Source organism: Oncorhynchus mykiss, chromosome 1 (assembly GCF_057628025.1).
Source record: "Oncorhynchus mykiss isolate SJ-2025 chromosome 1, ASM5762802v1, whole genome shotgun sequence".
Classification (NCBI taxonomy): Eukaryota; Metazoa; Chordata; class Actinopteri; order Salmoniformes; family Salmonidae; genus Oncorhynchus; species Oncorhynchus mykiss.
Genome location: NC_143022.1, coordinates 47,114,016 through 47,135,125, shown reverse-complemented (window position 1 = coordinate 47,135,125; position 21,110 = coordinate 47,114,016). Strand labels below are relative to the sequence as shown.

Sequence of the window (21,110 nt, the reverse complement as noted above, 5' to 3'; positions counted from 1 at the left end):
TGACTTTATTTTATAGTGTTGGAGGTAGCTTTATCTGCCACTGAAAAGAGCAATGCAGTTGTGAGGTGGCTGAGATCTCATGTTTGCTTGACATGCTCTGTCATGATTGTGCTTGATTGCTGATGAGTATGACAGGGCCACGTAACATCCACTGCCAGGACGATTACACTCGGGCCGCCTGATGTTGACATTTCAGCGAGCTAACGAAGCTTCATCAGCGAGGGGAGAGGTGGAGGGGCTAAATATAAGGCTGACTAAGTCAAGAAAACCCAAGGTTACAGCAGGGTTTCCCACGTTTTGAAAACATATCAGTTAACCGAGAGCTTAGTTATTATGTTGGTTAGTTATTAGTTAATGAATGTTTCGATCCTCACCTATAGGGAGAGCTTCTGTAGGCTGCTGTTAGAGATTTGATCATTGAATAGTCATGCCTCGTGATTTGTAATACATTTGCTGAGGATGGATGCTTCTGTTGACAGGCAAAGCAAGAGTACCACATAGCAGTCTTTTCTGCCTTCTTAAGAGTTGTGATGTGTGAATTGGAGGCATTGCCAAATATGTGAGGACTTTTCTTTTTCCATGTAATTGACTGTAAACTAATATTGTAGATTAGATATTTACACATTTTAAAGGGTGAAGATGACCTACTTTTCTGTGAGCATGATTTAGCATGTGAAGAAATGTTGGTAAAAGTCAGACCAGGGAAAATCCTCAAACAGACAGGTGTAACGGGCTCGTACTCAAAAGAAATGTCGCATAAAGCTTACTTCATTTTTACAAATTATTTTCACTGCATCAGGGATAGCGTACACAAACGTTTCGGCTTTAAAGCCTTCTTCATTGTGTAGGTACAATTAGATTTGAATTCAAAACAGCAATTGTAAAGAACAACGGATATGCAAAATCTGATATGGACAGTGTTTTTGTATAACAGTCTAAATGTGGCTTATAGGAAGGAGGTGAAATCTAATTCTTCGTTTAAACCGTGTGGAGATACAGAATTAAATGTATATATCCACGTGGCTTTTCTGTGGAGTAATTTATTGTCGTAATCACCTCCTCTACGTGGTGGAGGATCTTTTTCAATCCCGATGCGACACAATTCATTCATTTAATTATTTTGTTCTATAAAGTGTCTCGCAACTGGCGAGGTGATGTCGTCCAATAGTGGATGTCCACTATCTTGACGTCCAATAGTGGATGTATGTTCTCCAAGGCGTTCTTTTAATGCTTGGGATGTTTTTCCAATATAAATCTTTTTTCAAGAACACTGTAACATATATAATGAATCCATCAAATTGGGCAGTGTGGTCATCTTCTGTTCATCTGTCACGAATCTCGCCGAAGATGGTGCCTCTTCCTGTTCGGGCGGCGGTCGTCGTCGCCGGCCTATTAGCTGCCATCGATTCCCTTTCCGTTTGTTTCTGTTTATTGGGTTTAATTGGGTACACCTGTTTTGAGTTAGTGTTTGTTTGTAGGCTATTTAAGGGCACTAGGCCCGCTGGGTATTTGTGCGGGCTTGTTCTCTGTTATTTTGGTGTTGGTGTTTAAGTGTATTCTCATTATTTTCCGGACAGTTTTAGTCCTGTGTATTTTGGACGGGTGGTTTCTTACGCCCTAGTGTTGGCATGTCCATGTCTCCGCTGTCGTTGTAATAAATAGATTCACGTACGATATTACCTGCTCTCTGCGTTTGACTCCTCCACCGCACCATTTGTAGAAGTCGTAACATCATCTCTTCTGCCTTTGTGGTCTAAATTCTTCCTGCTTCTTCCTGTTTCCCGCTCAGCTCGCTTATATTTGTGTTTGTGACAGCCAGGCCTCCAAGGTTTTCTCTCTTTCTCTCTCCAAACAGGCCAGAGTCAATGAGGGAAAACAGTAAAAAATCAATACTCAACTGACTTCACAAAAGTGCAGGTTGCTCAGACATTTCTGCTCACATTTCCCACCAGACTAATTGTTCAAACAGAAAAACCACTTCTTAGGCCCAGCCATTAATGTCATAAGATCTGACCGTTCCTCCTACAGATAAAGATGCCATGTCTTTATTCCTGTGGTAACTAGTGATAAAGACAAGGGGCTGGCGTGAAGCCAGCGCAATTGTCAAGTGCACGCTTGTTTGCAACTTCGACCTGTTAAAGCCGACGCTCTTTACTTGTTTTATAAGAGCTCACTTGTGCTGAGGTGGGATGGTTGGCAATATCTGAGGTGTGTCCTTAAAAATGTGCGCCAAAGTGCCAATTTCAGGCAGAGCTGGCGGGGATATTTAAGACCAACTAAAAGCTGGTTTTAGAGGTAACACGGTTGGTTATGGCATGGATTTTGACAACGGAAGCGCAGCCTATCCAGCCGTGACGTACAGTGCCAAATGCACATGGAATGAGAGATGTGCATTTTGTGTCTACATCGTATTTGGAAACGTAAAAAAAAGTGTAACAAATTCAATTTCATTTGATTGATTTAAAACCAAGCATAGCAATACCTCCTCTCAATGAAGGCAGTTTTTTTGTTTTGTCCTGTCCACTGCATTCGCCAAGTAGTCAAATCTATCATAAAGGATTTGGTTCATGAGACCGCTTTGAAATAAATCCTAAATCCTAATCCTAAATTGGGAGCATCCCCTTTTTATCTATGTAGGTAGGCTATTGTACATTATTTTAACCAGCTCCAGTTATTATTTTGGGTGTGCATAAAAACCCTACCATGTAGGTTGTGTGCCCATCATGGAACGAGAGATGAGATGGTCTGGTGACACTTGTATTTAGAAACATTTCAGTTATTTTCCTGTAGCAAGTTCTTGTTTTCCAGTTTCGTTTGATTAAAAACAAGCCCTTATACAGTGCCTTCAGAAAGTATTCATACCCATTGACTTATTCCACATGTTGTTGTGTTACAGACTGATTTCAAAAAGGATTAAATATATAATTGTTTCTCACGCATCTCCACAAAATACCCCATAATGAAAAAGTTAAAATGTTTTTAGACATTTTTGCACATTTATTGAAGATTAAATACAGAAATATCTCATTTACATAAGTAGTTCCACCCTTGAGTCAATACATTGTAGAAACACCTTTTTTTGCCCATTATTCTATTCAAAATTATTCAAGCTCTGTGAAGTTGATTGTTGATCATTGCTAGACAGCCACTACACTGACCAAAAATATAAAGGCAACATGTAAAGTGTTGGTCTCATGTTTATTGAGCTGAAATTAAAGATCCCAGAAATATTCCATAAGCGCAAAAAGTTTGTTTCTCTCAAATTGTGTGCAGAAATGTGTTTATATCCCTGTTAGTGAGCATATATCCTTTGCCAAAATAATCCATCTGACAGGTGTGGCATGTCAAGAAGCTGATTAAACAGCATGATTATTACACAGGTGCACCTTGTGCTGGGGACAATAAAAGGCCACTCTGAAATGTGCAGTTTTGTCACACAACACAATGCCACAGATGTCTCACGTTTTGAGGGAGCGTGCAATTGGCATGCTGACTCTTGCCAGATAATTGAATGTTAACTCCTCTACCATAAGCTGCCTACAACGTTGTTTTAGAGAATTTGGCAATACGTCCAACTTGCCTCACAACCACAGACAACGTGTATGGCGTTTTGTGGGAGAGCGGTTTTCTATTGTCAACATTGTGAACAGTGCCACATGGTGGCGGTGGGATTATGGTATGGGCAGGCATAAGCTACAGACAACGAACACAATCACATTTTATTGATGGCAAATTGAATGCACAGAGATACCGTGATGAGATCCTGAGGTCCACTGTTGTGCAATTAATCTGCCTCCATCCTCATGTTTCAGCAAGATAATGCACAGCCTGTTGTTGCAAGGATCTGTACACAATTCCTGGAAGCTGAACATTTTCCAGTTCTTCCATGGCCTGCATACTCACCAGACATGTCACCCATTGAGCACGTTTGGGATGCAGTGGATCAACGTGTACGACAGCATGTTCCAGTTCCTGCCAAAATCCGTCAACTTCGCACAGCCATTGAAGAAGAGTGGGACAACATTCCACAGGCCACAATAAACAGCCTGATCAACTCTATGTGAAGGAGATGTGTCACGCTGCATGAGGCAAATGATGGTCACACCAGATACTGACTGGTTTTCTGATCCACGCCACTACCATATTTTTAAAGGTACAGTGAGAAAAAAGTATTTAGTCAGCCACCAATTGGTGGCTGACTAAATACATTTTTGCCCGACTGTATCTGTGACCAACATATGCATATCTGTATTCCCAGTCATGTGAAATCCATAGATTAGGGCCCAATGAATTTATTTCAATTGACTGTAAATGAACTGTAACTCTCTCTCTGTAAAATTTTGAAATTGTTTCATTTTACGTTTATATTTTTGTTCAGTATACTGTATAACTAGACCACTCGGGAACATTCAATGTTGTCTTGGTAAGAAACGCCAGTGTAGATTTGGCCTTGTGTTTTAGGTTGTTGTCCTGCTGAAAGGTGAATTCGACTGAACCAGGTTTTCCTCTAGGATTTTGCCTGTGCTTATAGCTGTATTCCATTTCTTTTTATCCCAAAAAACTCCCTAGTCCTTGCAGATAAAAAATAAGGTTAATGGGGGGGCAGTATCACTTTAGTGCCTTGTGAACAGGACTCTAAACACACTCACAAGGCTACAGTATTTCTTGGCCAGCGTGAAGGACCGCCTCAGGACAACACTTTAATTACAACAGCAAACCGTACCAGGCAGGGGACAGAGAGAGGGCCACGAGGATCTGACCAGCATTAAACCCGGGTTTCTTTTTTTAAACTGGGGGCTCAAATATGCTGCTTTTTATAGTGCTTCGATAGGACTGGAGGGAAAGTAAACAGAAAATAATCTGGCAATTTTTTGTTTGTTTGTATTAGGCAGAGTCATGGAAAATGCAAAGAACTATTTAGAGGTTCAGCCCTTCTCCCTTGTAGGAATGTTGATTTTTGCCCCTTAGAGGAAAGTTTTCAACCTTTTTAACCATGTCCCGTACAGTGCTTATCAGAGTTCTCCAAATGGATGATGTGCAGAAACCAGATACAGATTTGGATGTCTGTAATGTACTTAGGACACTGTTCGGCATGTGATGTTTTCTGATGTCACTACTCATTTTGCAGATAGCAGCAGAAGCACTCAGCTGCTTGGTGACTCTCCAAACTGTGGGTGGCTCAGAAATGCACTTATGCAAGTCACTGACCGAGCAGCAGGACAAAATAAACATAGGAGAAACAGCGGTTTGGGGCTGTACGGACTGTGCACAGGTGCAATGGATTTGTATATTTGTTCGTCCAGGCCAACAACCTCTTAAGATATATTTTAGGAAGTTATAGTGTTACAATTCACACATTTTTTAAAACAGCGGCAAGAGATGATAAAATCTTTATATCATATTCTTGATAAGTGGTTTTCGTTTAGCCCAGATGTAATCATTTTCAACAGCATACAACCGATATGATTGTATTAGGCTACAGATGTAACTTGACCTCAGAGAAGTTAAAAGGGTTGTGTATGGTAGGGTAATGTATGTTTATCCAAACCAGATCTGATTCAGAGTTTGTTTAGGGGGATGATGTGCTTCAGGATAGGGGAGGTTTGTCGTTTTAACCTTCAGAGGTTTTTAGGCACACCATAAAAATGCGCCAGCAGCTCAGTTTGGCTCAGCACCGAACCTCAAGGTTATGCAGCATTTGATGTGTTATTTGGAGTAGTTGAAAGTCCTTTATACCTTCCCCAGACAGCTAAACATTGTTCTGAACCTGCTCTTTTCTGCATTTTGAAATTTAGCCACTGCGGAAATGTTTGATTTTTTTTACATAAATGTGCTTTGATGGCACTGGGCTGGATCTCACTCTTTAGCGAGTCAATGGCTTATCCAGTGAGCAGCATGTGCAGGTGTTTGAATGGAGAATACACCTCGTGGCAGAGAAAGGTGCTCGCCCATGGAACAATATTATGAGAAACTGCAAGACTGAACTGTCCGAAACTGCTGGCTAATGTTATCCTCTTCAAACAGTCTCAGCGTGCTCCTCTTCTCTGTGGGAAGAATGCCTGTGATAGCCGACTGATGAGAATGGGGCAAAATAGAAGGCTTTGGGTCTAGGTGCTGTCAGGTTTTTTGATAGGTCTTATTGCTGTGTTATACACTCAATGGCCAGTTTATTAGTTACACCATGCAGTTCACGAAAAGGGTTCGATCCTACAGATGAATCAAATCAAATCAAATTTTATTTGTCACATACACATGGTTAGCAGATGTTAATGCGAGTGTAGCGAAATGCTTGTGCTTCTAGTTTCGACAATGCAGTAATAACCAACAAGTAATCTAGCGAACAATTCCAAAACTACTACCTTAGACACAAGTGTAAGGGGATAAAGAATATGTACATAAAGATATATGAATGAGTGATGGTACAGAGCAGCATAGGCAAGATACAGTAGATGGTATTGAGTGCAGTATATATATATATATGAGATGAGTATGTAAACAAAGTGGCATAGTTAAAGTGGCTAGTGATCCATGTATTACATAAAGATGCAGTAGATGATATAGAGTACAGTATATATACGTATACATATGAGATTAATAATGTAGGGTATGTAAACATTATATTAGGTAGGATTGTTTAAAGTGGCTAGTGATATATTTTACATCATTTCCCATCAATTCCCATTATTAAAGTGGCTGGGGTTGAGTCAGTGTGTTGGCAGCAGCCACTCAATGTTAGTGGTGGCTGTTTAACAGTCTGATGGCCTTGAGATAGAAGCTGTTTTTCAGTCTCTCGGTCCGAGCTTTGATGCACCTGTACTGACCTCGCCTTCTGGATGATAGCGGGGTGAACAGGCAGTGGCTCGGGTGGTTGTTGTCCTTGATGATCTTTATGGCCTTCCTGTGACATCGGGTGGTGTAGGTGTCCTGGAGGGCAGGTAGTTTTCCCCCGGTGATGCGTTATGCCGACCTCACTACCCTCTGGAGAGCCTTACGGTTGTGGGCGGAGCAGTTGCCGTACCAGGCGGTGATACAGCCCGACAGGATGCGTTTGATTGTGCATCTGTAGAAGTTTGTGAGTGCTTTTGGTGACAAGCTGAATTTCTTCAGCCTCCTGAGGTTGAAGAGGCGCTGCTGCGCCTTCTTCACGATGCTGTCTGTGTGGGTGGACCAATTCAGTTTGTCTGTGATGTGTACGCCAAGGAACTTAAAACTTACTACCCTCTCCACTACTGTTCCATCGATGTGGATAGGGGGGTGTTCCTTCTGCTGTTTCCTGAAGTCCACAATCATCTCCTTAGTTTTGTTGACGTTGAGTGTGAGGTTATTTTCCTGACACCACACTCCGAGGGCCCTCACCTCCTCCCTGTAGGCCGTCTCGTCGTTGTTGGTAATCAAGCCTACCACTGTTGTGTCGTCCGCAAACTTGATGATTGAGTTGGAGGCATGCATGGCCACGCAGTCGTGGGTGAACAGGGAGTACAGGAGAGGGCTCAGAACGCACCCTTGTGGGGCCCCAGTGTTGAGGATCAGCGGGGTGGAAATGTTGTTGCCTACCCTCACCACCTGGGGGCGGCCCGTCAGGAAGTCCAATACCCAGTTGCACAGGGCGGGGTCGAGACCCAGGGTCTCGAGCTTGATGACGAGCTTGGAGGGTACTATGGTGTTGAATGCCGAGCTGTAGTCGATGAACAGCATTCTCACATAGGTATTCCTCTTGTCCAGATGGGTTAGGGCAGTGTGCAGTGTGGTTGAGATTGCATCGTCTGTGGACCTATTTGGGCGGTAAGCAAATTGGAGTGGGTCTAGGGTGTCAGGTAGGGTGGAAATGATATGGTCCTTGACTAGTCTCTCAAAGCACTTCATGATGACGGAAGTGAGTGCTACGGGGCGGTAGTTGTTTAGCTCAGTTACCTTAGCTTTCTTGGGAACAGGAACAATGGTGGCCCTCTTGAAGCATGTGGGAACAACAGACTGGGATAGGGATTGATTGAATATGTCCGTAAACACACCAGCCAGCTGGTCTGCGCATGCTCTGAGGGCGCGGCTGGGGATGCCGTCTGGGCCTGCAGCCTTGCGAGGGTTGACACGTTTAAATGTTTTCCTCACGTTGGCTGCAGTGAAGGAGAGTCCGCATGTTTTAGTTGCAGGCCATGTCAGTGGCACTGTATTGTCCTCAAAGCGGGCAAAAAAAGTTATTTAGTCTGCCTGGGAGCAAGACATCCTGGTCCGTGACGGGGCTGGTTTTCTTTTTGTAATCCGTGATTGACTGTAGACCCTGCCACATACCTCGTGTCTAAGCCGTTGAATTGAGATTCTACTTTATCTCTATACTGACGCTTAGCTTGTTTGATTGCCTTGCGGAGGGAATAGTTACACTGTTTGTATTCGGTCATGTTTCCGGTCACCCTGCCCTGATTAAAAGCAGTGGTTCAGTTTCACGCGAATGCTGCCATCAATCCACGGTTTCTGGTTTGGGAATGTTTTAATCGTTGCTATGGGAACGACATCTTCAACGCACGTTCTAATGAACTCGCTCACCGAATCAGCGTATTCGTCAATGTTGTTGTCTGACGCAATACGAAACATATCCCAGTCCACGTGATCGAAGCAGTCTTGGAGTGTGGAATCAGATTGGTCGGACCAGCATTGAACAGACCTCAGCGCGGGAGCTTCTTGTTTTAGTTTCTGTCTGTAGGCAGGGATCAACAAAATGGAGTCGTGGTCAGCTTTTCCGAAAGGAGGGCGGGGCAGGGCCTTATATGCGTTGCGGAAGTTAGAATAGCAGTGATCCAAGGTTTTTCCAGCCCTGGTTGCGCAATCGATATGCTGATAAAATTTAGGGAGTCTTGTTTTCAGATTAGCCTTGTTAAAATCCCCAGCTACAATGAATGCAGCCTCCGGATAAATGGATTCCAGTTTGCAAAGAGTCAAATAAAGTTTGTTCAGAGCCATCGATGTGTCTGCTTGGGGGGGAATATATACGGCAGTGATTATAATCGAAGAGAATTCCCTTGGTAGATAATGCGTTCGACATTTGATTGTGAGGAATTCTAAATCAGGTGAACAGAAGGACTTGAGTACCTGTATGTTGTTATGATCACACCACGTCACGTTAACCATGAAGCATACACCCCCGCCCCTCTTCTTACCAGAAAGATGTTTGTTTGTCTGCGCGATGCGTGGAGAAACCAGCTGGCTGCACCGACTCCGATAGCGTCTCTCCAGTGAGCCATGTTTCCGTGAAGCAAAGAACGTTAGTCTCTGATGTCCCTCTGGAATGCTACCCTTGCTCGGATTTCATCAACCTTGTTGTCAAGAGACTGGACATTGGCGAGAAGAATGCTAGGGAGTGGTGCACGATGTGCCCGTCTCCGGAGTCTGACCAGAAGACTTCTCCGTTTCCCCCTTTTACGAAGTCTAAAAAACTTTTACGAAGTTTTTTTGGGTCGCCGGCTGGGATCCATTCCGTTGTCCTGGGTGAAAGGCAGAACACAGGATCCGCTTCGCGAAAGTCATATTCTTGGTCGTACTGATGGTGAGTTGACGCTGCTCTTATGTTCAGTAGTTCTTCTCGACTGTATGTAATGAAACCTAAGATGACCTGGGGTACCGATGTAAGAAATAACACGTAAAAAAACAAAAAACTGCATAGTTTCCTAGGAACGCGAAGCGAGGCGGCCATCTCTGTCGGCGCCGGGATTTCAAGGGAGTCATGTGGCCGTGGCTTGCTATATAAAGCAGGGAGACAGGCATCGAGGCATTCCGTTACTGTTCGATTGAATGTTAGAATGGGCGAAACGAGTGACCTACTGAATGTTTGTCGGTGCCAGGTGAGCTGGTTGCAGTATCTTAGAAATGGCCGTTCTCCTGAGCTTTTCACGCACGACAGTGTCTAGGGTTTACCGAGAATGGTGTGAAAAACAAATAACCTCCAGTCAGCAGCAGTCCTGTTGGCGAAAACAGCTCATTGATGAGAGGTCAAAGGAGAATGGCAAGAATCGTGCAAAATAACAGGCGGGTCACAAATAGGCAAATAATTGAAAAGTACAACAGCGATGTCACAGATGGGCTATTGCAGCAGACGACCACACCGGGTTTCACTCCTATCAGCTAAAATCAAGAAGAAGCGTGGGCATGCAATCACCAACACTGGACAATTGAGGAGTGGAAAAATATTGCATGGTCTGACGAATCCCAGTTCCTGTTGAGTCATGCTAATGGCAGAGTCAGGTTTTGAAATAAGCAGCATGAGTCCATGGCCCCATCCTGCCAGATGTCAATGGTACCGGCTGGTGGTGGTGGTGTTATGTTGTGGGGAATGTTTTCCTGGCACATGTTAGGTCCCTTGATACCAGTTGAGCAACATTTCCATGCCCCGAATAATTCAGGCTGTTCTGGAGGCAAAGGGCGCTCCGACCTGGTACTAGATAGGTGTACCTAAAATACTGGGATGTATATTAGTGTATATTAGTAATATGAGTGTGTATATTAGTCATATTTGTTTTTGGTAAGTACAACATCAATGCTTTTCACAGCAAGAAATAATTTAAAAATCTGTCAGAAAATGTCATTCTTATAAATAACTGGTGTCATGACAGGGCGTATTAGGAGGAAACAGATTGTTGTCAAACTTGTTTTGCTGGCAGTTTCTACATAAAATATGAGTAGACTAATGTTGAGAAATAAGTAGTAGATAGTTTTACTATGATTATGAATACCAGGGAATTGTAGGTTTATTATTACAGATGGCATATAATGGGCTCTATGTTAAAGACTTAACGCAATGGTAAATCTTAGCGCTGGTGGTAGCGTTATAGGTTTGGGGGTGTGTCAGAAATATTTTTGCTATTTTCACAACCGGAATTATTGTCGCAGTAGCTGGTGGTGGCGCGAAGGGGCTGGGTTTAACAGTACATTTATTCGGTTCTGTCCACACTGTGAACCCAAATTAATATATAAACATTTTATATTTACAAAATAAAAACACTAGACCTATAGACTATGCCTGCACTGTGTTACAGTGCCTTGCGAAAGTATTCGGCCCCCTTGAACTTTGCGACCTTTTGCCACATTTCATGCTTCAAACATAAAGATATAAAACTTTATTTTTTTGTGAAGAATCAACAACAAGTGGGACACAATCATGAAGTGGAACGACATTTATTGGATATTTTAAACTTTTTTAACAAATCAAAAACTGAAAAATTGGGCGTGCAAAATTACTCAGCCCCCTTAAGTTAATACTTTGTAGCACCACCTTTTGCTGCGATTACAGCTGTAAGTCGCTTGGGGTATGTCTCTATCAGTTTTGCACATCGAGAGACTGAATTTTTTTCCCATTCCTCCTTGCAAAACAGCTTGAGCTCAGTGAGGTTGGATGGAGAGCAATTGTGAACAGCAGTTTTCAGTTCTTTCCACAGATTCTCGATTGGATTCAGGTCTGGACTTTGAACCATCTTCCCTGTCCTTGCTGAAGAAAAGCAGGCCCAAACCATGATGCTGCCACCACCATGTTTGACAGTGTGGATGTTGTGTTCAGGGTGATGAGCTGTGTTGCTTTTACGCCAAACATAACGTTTTGCATTGTTGCCAAAAAGTTCAATTTTGGTTTCATCTGACCAGAGCACCTTCTTCCACATGTTTGGTGTGTCTCCCAGGTGGCTTGTGGCAAACTTTAAACGGCACTTTTTATGGATATCTTTAAGAAATGGCTTTCTTCTTGCCACTCTTCCATAAAGGCCAGATTTGTGCAATATACGACTGATTGTTGTCCTATGGACAGAGTCTCCCACCTCAGCTGTAGATCTCTGCAGTTCATCCAGAGTGATCATGGGCCTCTTGGCTGCATCTCTGATCAGTCTTCTCCTTGTATGAGCTGAAAGTTTAGAGGGACGGCCAGGTCTTGGTAGATTTGCAGTGGTCTGATACTCCTGCCATTTCAATATTATCGCTTGCACAGTGCTCCTTGGGATGTTTAAAGCTTGGGAAATCTTTTTGTATCCAAATCCGGCTTTAAACTTCTTCACAACAGTATCTCTACCCTGCCTGGTGTGTTCCTTGTTCTTCATGATGCTCTCTGCGCTTTTAACGAACCTCTGAGACTATCACAGTGCAGGTGCATTTATACGGAGACTTGATTACACACAGGTGGATTGTATTTATCATCATTAGTCATTTAGGTCAACATTGGATCATTCAGAGATCCTCACTGAACTTCTGGAGAGAGTTTGCTGCACTGAAAGTAAAGGGGCTGAATAATTTTGCAATTGTATTATTTTTTTCGGGACCCGCGGACCCTATTGACCCCGTGTCTGCTGCCCACTGTGCCAGTTGATTATAGGGGTAGTAGACTGTATTATTCTCTCTGGCCTGTCCATTAGAGGTTTGCAGTACAAGGGAGTCCTGAGGTCCTCATGGCCTTTAACTGCAGGCTTTAATTGGGTTTGTATAATCAGGCCAGTTATTAGAATACTACTGTCTGCTGCCCACTGTCCTGCTGTTACACAGAGGAGCTGTCACTACAGAGGCTCTGAATAAATGGAGCCATCACCCTCAGCCGTGTCCAGCTAAATCTGAACAGCCACATAATTAACACTGTTGACGCCTGGCTCCTTTCAACACGCTGCCTGCTTCTCCCTGCCTGCCTGTCAGACGTCTACAGTTGCCTTTTGTCTCAGAGGCCTATGCCTGTGTTTCACCAACGTCTCACAGTCAATGGTCACATCTATAATTTTTCCAGAGAAGATTACTTGAGTAATAATAGATATGTTTCCATTCTGTCATATGATAGTATGGAGATAGTTTGGGGGAATTAAATACTTAAAGCCCTGTTCAAGATATTTCTATTGACTTTGATAATTGGAACTCATCATAGGTTGATGTGTGAGACAGATGTATTTCTTGGCACAACAATCAAATGATCAGTCACGCTTTACTCTGATCCTTTTTGAACTGTATTGAAGACAAACCTGGTACTTTTCAGCAGTGGATGCAAGGGTGGTGGGGGGGGGGGGGGGGGGGGTTGCATTGCTAACAGAGTTAGTGCAATGACATGCCAGCTGTTCCCATAGACTTCCAGTCATTGAGCCAACGACTATCCATTTAAAAGCGTGTCTCGGTAGAAATATACAGTTGAAGTCGGAAGTTTACATACACTTACATTGGAGTCATTAAAACTTGTTTTTCAACCACTCCACAAATTTCTTGTTATCAAACTATAGTATTGGCAAGTCAGTTAGGACATCTACTTTGTGCATGACACAAGTAATACCAACATGTTTCAAGCAGACCACCATAGTCCCTGTGCCCAAGAACACAAAGGCAACCTGCCTAAATAACTACAGACCCTTAGCGCACCCGTCCGTAGCCAAGAAGTGCTTTGAAAGGCTGGTAATGGCTCACATCAACACCATTATCTCAGAAACCCTAGACCCACTTTAATTTGCATACCGCCAAAACAGATCCACAGATGATGCAATCTCTATTGCACTCCACACTGCCCTTTCCCACCTGGACTAAAGGAACACTTATGTGAGAATGCTATTAATTGACTACAGCTCAGCGTTCAACACCATAGTACCCTCAAAGCTCATCACTAAGCTCAGGATCCTGAGACTAAACACCTCCCTCTGCAACTGGATCCTGGACTTCCTGATGGGCCACCCCCAGGTGGTGAGGGTAGGTAGTAACACACCTACCATGCTGATCCTGAACACTGGAGCTCCCCAGGGGTGCGTGCTCAGTCCCCTCCTGTACTCCCTGTTAACCCACGACTGCATGGCCAGGCACGACTCCAACACCATCATTAAGTTTGCATATGACACAACAATGGTAGGCCTGATCACCGACAATGACGAGGCAGCCTATAGGGAGGAGGTCAGAGACCTGGCCGGGTGGTGCCAGAATAACAACCTATCCCTCAACGTAACCAAGACTAAGGAGATGATTGTGGACTACAGGTAAAGGAGGACCGAGCACGCCCCCATTCTCATTGACGGGGCTGTAGTGGAGCAGGTTGAAAGCTTCAAGTTCCTTGGTGTCAACATCAACAACAAACTAGAATGGTCCAAACACACCAAGACAGTCGTGAATAGGGCACGGCAAAGCCTATTCCCCCTCAGGAAACTAAAAAGATTTGGCATGGGTCCTGAGATCCTCAAAAGTTCTACAGCTGCAACATCGAGAGCATCCTGACTGGTTGCATCACTGCCTGGTACGGCAATTGATCGGCCTCTGACCACAAAGCACTACAGAGGGTAGTGCGTACAGCCCAGCACGTCACTGGGGCTAAGCTGCCTGCCATCCAGGACCTCTACACCAGGCGGTGTTGGAGAAATTGTCAAAGACCCCAGCCACCCCAGTCATAGACTGTTGTTCTCTCTACTACCGCATGGCAAGAGGTACCGGAGTGCCACGTCTAGGACAAAAAGGCTACTCCACAGTTTTTACACCCAAGCCATAAGACTCCTGAACAGGTAATCAAATGGCTACCCAGACTATTTGCATTGTGTGCCCCCCCCAACCACTCTTTTACGCTGCTGCTACTCTCTGTTTATCATATATGCATAGTCACTTTAACTATACATTCATGTACATACTACCTCAATTGGGCCGACCAACCAGTGGTCCCGCACATTGGCTAACCGGGCTATCTGCGTTGTGTCCCGCCACCCACCAACCCCTCTTTTGCACTACTGCTACTCTCTGTTCATCATATATGCGTAGTCACTTTAACCTATCTACATTTACATACTACCTCAATCAGCCTGACTAACCAGTGTCTGTATGTAGCCTTGCTACTTTTATAGCCTCGCTACTGTATAAAGCCTGTCTTTTTACTGTTGTTTATTTATTTTCCTACCTATTGTTCACCTAATACCTTTTTTGCACTATTGGTTAGAGCCTGTAAGTAAGCATTTCACTGTAAGATCTACACCTCAACATCACATTCTTAAAATAAAGTGGTGATCCTAACTGACCTAAGACAGGGATTTTTTACTAGGATTAAATGTCAGGAATTGTGAAAAACTGAGTTTAAAATGTATTTGTAAACCTCCGACTTCAACAGTAAATATATATATATAAAAATCTGAAAAATCAGATTGCTTGCAGCAGTGGCAACAATTTCGCTGCTAAATTAGTATAGAGGAAGCATTGCCCCAAGCCCACAAACCATCAACTCTGTCAACAGCTGAAAGAACGAAGACATTCACAGTGTGTTTAAATCCTGTAACCTGGGGGGTTACTCAGGGGACGTGCTGTTCTCTCTGTTTAAGAGGGTAGATGCTGACGGCTGTAAAGCAGAATGACAGAGGGAGGAGACCCTGCTGGGTAGCTCGGAGGCCTCATTAGAACAGGGGTTCTGTGCTATACAGTCATCATAGGGGTGGGGGGAACCAGCCTCTAAGCCATGCCCTGTCTTACTGACGGTGATGATCCAGGGAAAATACCAGTACTCACTATACCAGGCCAAGCCAATCACACTGAAATGTATGCCTAGGAAGAAGACAGACAATATCTGAAAACATTTCAATGGAGAATATATCACAGCAGTACAATTGGACCTCAGTACTCCGTTTAGGTATGTATATGTGGGTAATCGTACCATATGACATTTCTTAAAACTGCAATATGTCACTTTTTGGGCGACCCAACCAAATTCATATATTAATATGAGTTATAGATCTGTCTTTGTCATTGAAAGCAAGTCTAAGAAGCGGTAGATCGGTTCTATGTGTGCTGTTAAGTTTTGTTTTTGCGTCTTTTACTTTCAGTTTTGTACAGCAGCTTCAAACAGCTGAAAATACAATATATTTGGTTATGGAAAATATATTTCACAGCGCATCTTCAATCTTTTTGTTTTTTTAAACCTTTTTTTCTATGTTATTTACTGTTCAATGTGTACAAAGCTAACAAAGCTAGCATATATTAGATTTGAACTCTTCTAGAATTCTTAATTCTTAGAATTTAACAATGGTCTTCCTTTCCTAGGACATCAAGCATAGAGGCCGATGCAGTAGTCTGTCGCCATGGCCTCAGATGCAAGTCACATGTTGGAGGCGGCCTTGGAGCAAATGGATGACATCATTGCAGGTAAAAGTGATTGAACTCATTATCATATTCCAGTATTTTGTCACTTTAATCTTTCTCTAATACATATAATCCACTTGTCACAGTTCTTATTATGCTCTTTGGATTCACCATTGAAAAAAATTAAGCAAAGCTGAGAGATACATTTGGAATACAAAAACAAACAGGATCAACTCGTTAATTTCTTTTGAAAATAGCTCATTACAGCATTGTACCTTCTTTGTACACAGTTACTGCCCAGCCAGCACATTTGGTTTCTTGGAAGTTGTGGAAACGTATGTTTTTAGTTGCTTATTTGTTCTGGTAATGAAGCCATTAGTTTACTGACTGGTAAAACAGAATGATTTTTTTAAACATTCTGAACATTCTGAAAATGTTGCCTGTTCTGGGAATGTTAGTTTTTAGGTTGCCGGCAGGTTCTGAGAATGTTTTACTTTGGTTCCCTGAAACTTGTATAACATTCTGAGAACGGAAATTATAGTTTAAGATATTATATAACGTTCGGAGAACATTCTCTAAATGTTGTGTATGTCTTAAACAAAATGTAAAGGTTTTTGAGGTTTCACTGAATGTTTCAAGAGGACTTTTAATAACTCTTCTAATAATCCTAGCTTAATTTAGGTTAACTGTTTTGAACTCCAAGCACAGATGGGACACATGTAAATTAATTTGCTTAGGCATTAACCATGCAAACACAAATGTTTTCTTGTGGCACAGCAACAGTGAGATTCAGATGTACAGTCAGGTTCATAAGTATTTGGACAGTGACACAATTTGCGTAATTTTGTCTCTGTACGCCACCACAATGGATTTGAAAGGAAACAATCAAGATGTGCTTTAAGTGCAGACTTTCATCTTTAATTTAAGAATTTTGTCAAAATTATTGTATGAACCTTATAGGAATTACAACCATTTAGCCCGCCAATTTTAGAGGCTCAAAAGTAATTGGACAAACAATCATGAATTAAATTGTGAGTTTTAATACTTCGTTGCAAATCCTTTGCAGTCAATGACTGCCTAAAGTCTGGAACCCATAGACGTCACCAGATGCTGTGTTTCTTCCCTTGTGATGCTCTGCCCGGCCTTTACTGCAGGGGTCTTCAGTTCCTGCTTGTTCTTGGGGCGTTTTACCTTCAGTTTTGCCTTCAGCAAGTGAAATGCATGCTCAATTGGATTCAGGTCAGGTGATTGACTTGGCCATTGCGGCACATTCCACTTCTTTGCCTTAAAAAAGTATTGGGTGGCTTTCGCAGTATGCTTCAGGTCATTGTCCATCTGCGCTGTGAAGCACCGGCCGATGAGTTTTGAAGCATTTGGCTGAATCTGAGCAGATATAGCCCTAAACACTTCAGCATTCATCCTGCTGCTTTTGTCAGCAGTCATGTCATCAATAAATACAAGGGAACAAGTTCCATTGGCAGCCATACATGCCCACTCCATAACACTACTTCCACAGATGAGGTTGTATGCTTCGGATCATGAGCAGTTCCTTCTCTTCCCATCATTCTGGTACAAGTTGATCTTTGTCTCATCTGTCCATAGGATGTTGTTCCAGAACTGTACAGGCTTTTTCAGATGTTGTTTGGCTAACTCTAATCTGGTCTTCCTGTTTTTGAGGCTTACCGACGTTTTACATCTTGTGGTAAACTGTCAGTATTTACTCTGGTGAAGTCTTCTCTTGACTGTTGACTTTGACACAGATACACCTGCCTCCTGGAGGGTGTTCTTGATCTGGCCAACTGTTGTGAAGGGGTTTTTCTTCACCAATGAAAGAATTCTTCTGTCATCCACCACAGTTGTTATCCGTGGTCTTCCTGGCCTTTTGGTGTTCCTGAGCTCACCAGTGCGTTCTTTCTTTTTAAGAATGTACCAAATAGTTGATTTGACCACACTTGATGTTTTCTCTCTGATGGGTTTGCTTTGATTTTTCAGCCTAATGATGGCTTGCTTCAATAGCAGTGACAGCTCTTTGGACTTCATATTGAGGGTTAACAGCAACAGATTCCAAATGCAAATGCTACACTTGAAATCCACTCTAGACGTTTTATCTGCTTACTTGTAAATTAACTAATGAGGGAATAACACACTGGCCATGGAACAGCTGAGCAGCCAATTGTCCAATTACTTTTGGTCCCTTAAAAAGGGGGGGACCACATATAAAACGTGCTGTAATTCCTATACCTTTCACCCAATTTGGATGTTAATACCTCAAATTGAAGCTGAAAGTGTGCACTTCAGCTCAAATTCATGACTTAATTTCACCTTCAATATGCTGTGGTAGACAGCTAAAATATTAATAACTTGGTCAATGTCCAAATATTTATGGACCTGACAGTATGATCTTCTGTTCTTTATCCATGCAATTAGTACACTGCGCCACTCATATGCCATGTTTTTATAACTCATACAAAGATATTCATTTTATATATTCAACAGACCCCATTTCAAAGGAAACAAGCACTCATTAAGATCAGGTGTGGCCAGTTAGTGGGTGTGGTCATGATGGCTATAACACTTAACAAGATAGAGTATAACATTTTGTTGACGCTGAGAACGGAATGTACTAAACTGAACAAAAATACAACACAACATGTAAAGCGTTGGTCCCATGTTTCATGAGCTGAAATAATACGTACATACGTAAAAAAGCCTTTTGTGCACAAATTTGTTTACATCCCTGTTAATGAAGATTTCTCCTTTGCCAAGATACCTGTCAGGTGGATGGGCTGTGGCATATCAAGAAGCATATTCAACAGCATGATCCTTACACGTGTGCACCTTGTGCTGGGGACAATAAAAGGCCACTCTAAAATGTGCAGTTTTATCACACACCAAAATGCCACAGATGTCTCCATTTTTTAGGGAACGTGCAATTGGCATTCTGACTGCAGGACTGTCCACCAGAGCTGTTGCCAGAGAATTTACTGTTAATGCCACTATCATAAGCTGCCTCCAACGTTGTTTTTGAGAATTTGGAAGTACGTCTAACAGGCCTCACAACAGCAGAGAACCACGTGTAACCAAGCCAGCCCAGGACCTCCACATCCGGCTTCTTCACCTGTGGGATCGTCTGAGAGGGCAGAGTGGGGCTGCTGAGGATTATTTCTGTCTGTAATAAAGCCCTTTTGTGGAGAAAAACTCATTCTGATTGGCTGGGCCTGGCTCCCCAGTGGGTGGGGCCGGCTTCCAAGTGGGTTGGCCTTTCTTAACATGCTCTGAATGTTCTGAGAACATTACTTTAAATATAACCATGAGTAAACCTGCAGAAAACGTTATGTTGAAGTACTGAAATTCCCACAGAAGAATGTAAACGTTCTCTGAACTATTTGAAAACCTTCTCAATGTTAAACCAGTTGGAGACCAGTTGGAAACCAGTTTTTTTTGACATGGTACATACTGTGATACTATAATAGTAATATAACAATACATGCCATTTAGTAGGTGCTTTTGTCCAAAGCGACTCACAGTCATGCGTGCATACATTTTCGTATAGGTGGTCCCAGTGGGAATCAAATCTACAATTGTGTAGTTCAAGCGCCGTGCTCTACCAACTGAGCCAGAGAGGACCATGATGTGTTTATATAATCTTTGACGCCATAACTCATGTTTAGAGACATGGAGGACAGGGCCTGTCTACTCATGCTGAAGATGCCCAGCAGGCAGTGATGGCCTGAATGACATATAAAAACAGTATTCATAGTGTGGATGGAAATCTCCAGCTAATGCATTTCATTCCAACACGCTGAAAACACAGAGGCAGCTCTCTAGCTACTAGCTGGCACTGCCACAATGTAAGATGTTTAACCTAACTCTAACTGTAACCACACTGCTGCCCTAACCTTCAATTAAGACCAAAAGACACATTTTTGTTTTCATGAATTTTTACTTTGCAGCTAGCCAATCTAGTGCAAATCGCTCAGCTCTGTCTCCTGGACAAGATCCATCCCAGTAAACGTCAACCTGCCAAATACAGTTGATGTTGCAAAGATGAAGATGGATGAAAGAGATAGCATTCAAATGAAGAACCCACACTGGCTTACAGTATGTCAGACCTTAATGTTATTTCAGAGGGCTTTGTTGGAGATCCTCCAGGATAAGGAAGGAGCATGATTGGATGTTTAGCTTGTTTACAGTGGAAATCAGATAAGTCTGTTCTGCTATGATGTGCTCCCAAGATATGAGTGTGTTTTAATGGCGTCGTCCTTTTTCTTGCGTGTACAGTATGAATCCTGTTTAAAGGGTCTATGCAGTAACAGTTTGTGTGTGTGTGTGGGTGGGTGGGTGTGTGCAGTGTTTTCTGTAAGTACATGGAAGCAGCCAGATATAAAAAGTAGCCAGCCATGGAATTCTGGGTTGGGGAGTTCCGGAACTAGCTCTGTTTTGGTGGCTTCTGGTACATTCTATTGCCTTGCTTCCAACTGAAATAAACAGCTAAATTATTGAATACCTTAATGACTTTACCTCCCAAATTGGTAAGATGAGTTGTGGTATTGAGTAGAAAGACATGATTACTGAAAATATATGAATTGTATGAATTCAGTGTGTTGTTAGTTGTTTTGGATATTGTCTAGGCTTCTCTCAGCCCCATGACAAAATGTGTAGTATTGCAGGGAACGAATGTTGTCTCTGTGACCCCCCCCCCCCCCCACATGCTAACTTTGCTGCTGCTGCTGGAAAAATCAGAGGGGAAACATTCACACGGGGATGTGTAAATTCACTCACAGGAGACGATTAAGAAGCATCGTGCTCTCCCTCCTCCGTGAAAATTAATTTGACTGCAGCCAACCACAGCGTACAAAAATAACGCAGGTAGGCCTACCGAGAGGCGGGACAGACAGCAGATTGGCAAACCAGCTGTTTCCCTGTCATCATTTTCTTTGTGACTGTCCTATCAATAAATCGCTAAAAGATGCATATCATTCGTTCTAACGGGAGAAGTATATGTAGACTTTTCTGACTAGCGAATGTAAACTTTGAAATGAAAATAAGTCTGGTTGATATATGAAGTAGAAAAAGTAGCC

At 42.7% G+C, this 21,110-nt stretch overlaps 1 protein-coding gene across 25 annotated transcripts in view; it reads left to right on the top strand.

The window, feature by feature from the left end:
- The window catches only part of LOC110523834 (liprin-beta-2), a 113,159-nt gene that overhangs the window by 13,288 nt on the left and 78,761 nt on the right, over positions 1–21,110 (top strand). For 15 of the 25 annotated variants that reach the window (XR_016495377.1, XM_090232623.1, XM_090232593.1 and 12 more), the window contains exon 2: positions 15,991–16,092. Coding sequence is in view for 22 of the 25 variants with exons in the window: in XM_090232623.1 (XP_090088749.1) it covers positions 16,029–16,092 (64 nt within the window). In the remaining 3 variants the exon portion in view is untranslated. Of the gene's footprint in view, positions 1–15,990; positions 16,093–21,110 lie in introns of those variants that run through there. The other 10 variants (XR_016495375.1, XR_016495374.1, XM_090232542.1 and 7 more) reach the window with 1 other exon arrangement.